Source organism: Frankliniella occidentalis, unplaced genomic scaffold (assembly GCF_000697945.3).
Source record: "Frankliniella occidentalis isolate FOCC.00 unplaced genomic scaffold, Focc_3.1 Scaffold311, whole genome shotgun sequence".
In the NCBI taxonomy this organism is placed as follows: Eukaryota; Metazoa; Arthropoda; class Insecta; order Thysanoptera; family Thripidae; genus Frankliniella; species Frankliniella occidentalis.
In genome coordinates, this window is record NW_026267436.1 from 336,010 (window position 1) to 340,191 (window position 4,182).

At 42.0% G+C, this 4,182-nt stretch overlaps 2 protein-coding genes across 4 annotated transcripts in view; one reads left to right on the forward strand and one right to left on the reverse strand.

Annotated features, from left to right (window-relative positions):
• The window catches only part of LOC127751019 (uncharacterized), a 5,184-nt gene extending 2,107 nt beyond the window's left edge, over positions 1–3,077 (forward strand). The window contains exon 2 of the mRNA XM_052273885.1: positions 864–3,077. Coding sequence (XP_052129845.1) covers positions 926–2,848 — 1,923 coding nt within the window. The 5' untranslated portion in view covers positions 864–925 and the 3' untranslated portion in view covers positions 2,849–3,077. The remainder of the gene's footprint in view (positions 1–863) is intronic.
• LOC113208048 (putative uncharacterized protein DDB_G0290521) overlaps positions 1–4,182 on the reverse strand; it is a 37,897-nt gene that overhangs the window by 6,149 nt on the left and 27,566 nt on the right. The gene's annotated exons all lie outside the window — the stretch shown is intronic.

Here is a 4,182-nt window from a genome sequence, read left to right on the forward strand (position 1 = left end):
CCTCCCCATTTGGAATTGGATGATAATGATTTATTGTGGTGTACTGTTGAAGATGATCTATGAGTTTTTGTTTAAAGTGTTTTCTTTTTTTTTGCTTTCTCTCTTTTCTTCTTTTTATTCTTCTTCTTGTTTGTTGCTATTAGTGTAAGTGTGTCTATTGAAAGTGTTATTGTTTCTTGTGTACCTCCTTGCTCTTTCTTTTGTGATTTTTTTTTCTCCCCCTGTTGTTTTTCTTACAGTGTCGGCCATTGTGGATCGCTTGGCACGCGACCCCACAGTGGTGCGACAAACCTGCAGTCTCGTGTAAGGGCAAGGCCTGGCCCCCATCGGATTCATGTTTGTTCATAAATTGTAATTTTATTTTTCCTATTTCCTTTTTCTTCTTTCTCTCTCTATGACAATGTTGTGTCCTGTTCTTCTCCTATATCATTTTTCTCTCTCTATATCTTTCTTGATCGTGGTTGGATAGTGAAAATATTGATTGGTTAATGGAATTGAATTAATTGAATAATGAAAATGCATCATAAATGATTTTAATGGAAAGTAAATGCATTCGAGCTCTTGAAAATGAATAATGAATGGCCTTAATTTCTTTTTAGTTAATGGGATCCCTAAGTTTTTAAGTTATTTTAATTTTCTCACGCTCTGTGCGTGCTTTTGCTAAGTGTGTGGTGACATTTCGTTCACTTTCTTTGTTTTGTTTTGATATTGCTATTAGATCTTTGTGTATTCCTTTTTTTTTTGTGGGTGGTACCACTGGTTATATGTGTTTGAGTTATCAGCCTGTCGGTTCTGGACTGCCGGTACAGTGTGTTGAGTATGGCCTTACCGTTTTTAATTTTTTTTTTCTCATTTGCTTGCAGTTACTCTGCTATTTTTTCTTTTCTGCCGCCTTTTGAGCGCAGTAGCTTTTTAATCACTTAACATGACCCTCGCTCGGCTTGTCGCGGCTATGGTGCTGGTGGCTACCCTTGTTGGCCACCTACCTGCACTCGGTGACGACGTTGCTGTCGTAGAGACCAAGGCAGTGCACGTGACTGCGACCAACCATCTAGTCGCAACCGGTTACTTTGACGTGTCCTTCGTCATGCACTTGCCAAATACGACGATTGAGGCGGCACCGAGTACACAATTCCACTGTGTATCAATGCTACCTGATTGGCCAGAGTATTGTTCTGTGTTTGACCAACTGGATAATTCAAGCACGGCCATTCTGCTGGAATTAGGTAAAGTGTTGTCTTTCGAAGACAAAGTACCGCTGAAGCCGCGCCGATCTCTGTTGCCGTTCCTTGGTGAGTTCCGTAGGTGGTTGGAAGGAACTGCTACGGAACGCCAACTAGACTCCGTTATTACGTCGGTAAACAAGCTGGGCACGGCTTTCAACGCTCTGCAAATATCTCAGTCAGAAATTGTTAACATAACTAGGATTAATGCTGTCAAAATAGAGTCTGCCAATGCAGCCATCCGCAAGGATCTCCAATCTTACCATACTGCTATATCTCAACTTGCCAACGCCATTCTTGAACATAAAGATCAAATGAATTACGTCCTTAAAAGATTGTTACTTTCAATTGTTGTAAATTCTAGAATAAGTCTATTCCAAACGCATTTGTCCACTATACGATCTGTCCATGCTTCATGCCGTAACGGGCGCCTCAGCAGCCTAGTTGTGCCCGAGGCCAAACTTCACGAAGTCTTGCTCAACAACACCGCTAATCTCTATGCAAACAGTGTTAAATTCCTACTTAATTCCATTTCTCAATATTATGATTTCGCCTTAGCCTCCTGTACCATGGTTGAACCTTCAATTATAAATATCACTCTACCCGTACCGGTCACCTCTGCCCGGTCCGCCTGGAGAGCGTTTGACGTTACTCCGCTTAAATTCCTCAGTACTTCACTTACTTGTCAAATTGTTGAGCGGCCTCTCCGTTTTGCCTCGGATGGCGTGCACCTACGCGCGCTGGCTGATCCCGTTCTTATAGGTTCGTCATCCGTTTATTTGTTGCCTAGATTTCACTCACCGTCTGGGATCGATGTATGCTTACATGATCTTTTTCACATTAATAACGTGTCTAGTATCAGTAAGAAGTGCCCAATGATGTGCAATGATATCACTCAAACAACCGTTCAGTTGTTAAACAGCTCCACTTTTTCTATTCTTAATCCGAGGTATCCTGTACAAATTATATGTCTGGATCAAATGGTTAGAATCTTATATCCGATAAATTCCGGTAGGTACGAGGTATCGCTACCCTGTGAGTGTGCGGCGCAAGACATGTCTCCAAAACAAGAAATTATAATCCACCCTCGCTCAGCCTGCATTGCCACCCAATCCATGCACGTGGATGCTTCCTGGGCGGGTGACCGATTGTCATCCGTCGAGTTATTTGTGCCGAAGTCTCACGTTGCGGCAGTCTTGGCCTCGAACTTGACTTTGGCGCCCCTGATGCTCGTTACCCCTTCCCCGCTGCCCAGCGACTCCCACTGGGAAAACCTACCCCTGGTTGGCGGTGGGAAGGTGGAATACGTTATATGGTCCATCCTCTGTGTGCTGGCACTACTGGGTTCCTGCTGGTTCCTGGAGTCCCGCTTTCAAATCTTCAGTGGATGTTGGCGTGTTGGGTTGTGTGCGTGGCGGTGGTGCTGTGTTCGAAAATCGACAGCATCTCCGTCACCGCCGCCCCGTGCCAAGGACCAGAGTCACCATACTTCCGAGGACATCGAGATGGAAGAAAGGGCAGTTAAGGCTACTGCTGCGCTGCGGCAGAACCGCCTTGCTCAGAGTTCCCTTTCTCTTGACGAGTTGCACACATCGAGGGAAGTCCAGCGGTCAGATCAATCGTAAAGACATGTGACTGATCAGAGACCGGCACTGTGACGTCAGTCTTAAAGTCAGTGTTCGGCTCTGCTGGTGAGCTTGCCTCGCCAGTGCTGGCCCACCGGTGTGTTACGTTGGGAGCGTGTCGTGCTGCATACGCACAATTGTATATATTCTTTTTCTTTCCTTCTTCGGTGAGACGTCACCATTTTCTGTAAATAGTTCCTTTTTCTTTGCGTTCCTCGTACAATCGGATTTATTACTATAATTCAATTTTTTGTGTGTAATTTTTTTTATCCATCTGTTGTATTAGTTGCCATTTGCTGTTTATTTTAATTCCCGTTAGGAGTTTTTGCACTGAGGGTTTAAAAGTTTTATGTCAGTTTTACTTTCACAATCTTGTAGTTAACCTAAATATTCATTTCTATATGTTTCTTTTTTTCTCGTTTTTTTTTTTTCAAGTGTGTTCACTCAGTAACATCTGTGTGTAGCTTTCTAGTTAATTTTTTTTCTGCTTTGGTTACATTTTAGTTCTGCTATTTGTTGTACAATGTACTAAAGTAAAATATGGCTGGTATTTTCGTAGCAGTATAGGCATACAATAAAAAGATTTCTTGCGAGGTATGCTTGCTTGTGTGTGTTGTTTAGTTAGTTGTGTTTCACTTGTTTTTTTCTAATGCACCAGCACGTTTAATTGTAGTTTAACTTCTGAATGTATTTTCTCGCACTTTTCAAGTCATTTCCTTTTTATCATAACCTTTGATTAATTGTTCATTCCATAATGGGTCTATTCGTCTTTTTGCTTAACCTTCCAATTTTTTTTACTCATTTTTTTTTCTCGGTAACTTTTTTTCTTAAGCTCAACTTTTTTTTTACCTGTTGTGCGTATTGGTTTCCTTGCGTTTCAATTAGACGGTACTCTGCTATAGTTTTTAATTAAATTCACTTGTATCCGGTTACCACTCAGACACTCTTTAGGGACTTTTACTCACCTTTTTTTGCAATCTGCGCCTCAAGATTCTTCCGCGTATTCTGTTAGTCAGATTAGTTCAGTTTTTTTTTCCTCACTTGCCATTTTTTTGGGTGGTCGTCCGCGCTTTTATTTTTGCTTTTGTTTCTAAAATTGTATTTAACTTAACTTCAATTATTTTCTTTATTGAAACGTTAACCTTTTTTTTTTTAATTGACTTCTGATCCCTTTATTCTCGGGGTCGAGAATTTTTTTGGTGGCCGTTAATGTCGTGGAGCACGACGCGAGGTCCCCTCCCTTTTATATTTTCGCGCCTTATGCGCCCAGCGTGGACGAGCCCTATTAGTTTAGCTAGGCACCCCTGTTCTGAGGCTAGTTCGATGGCTGGCGA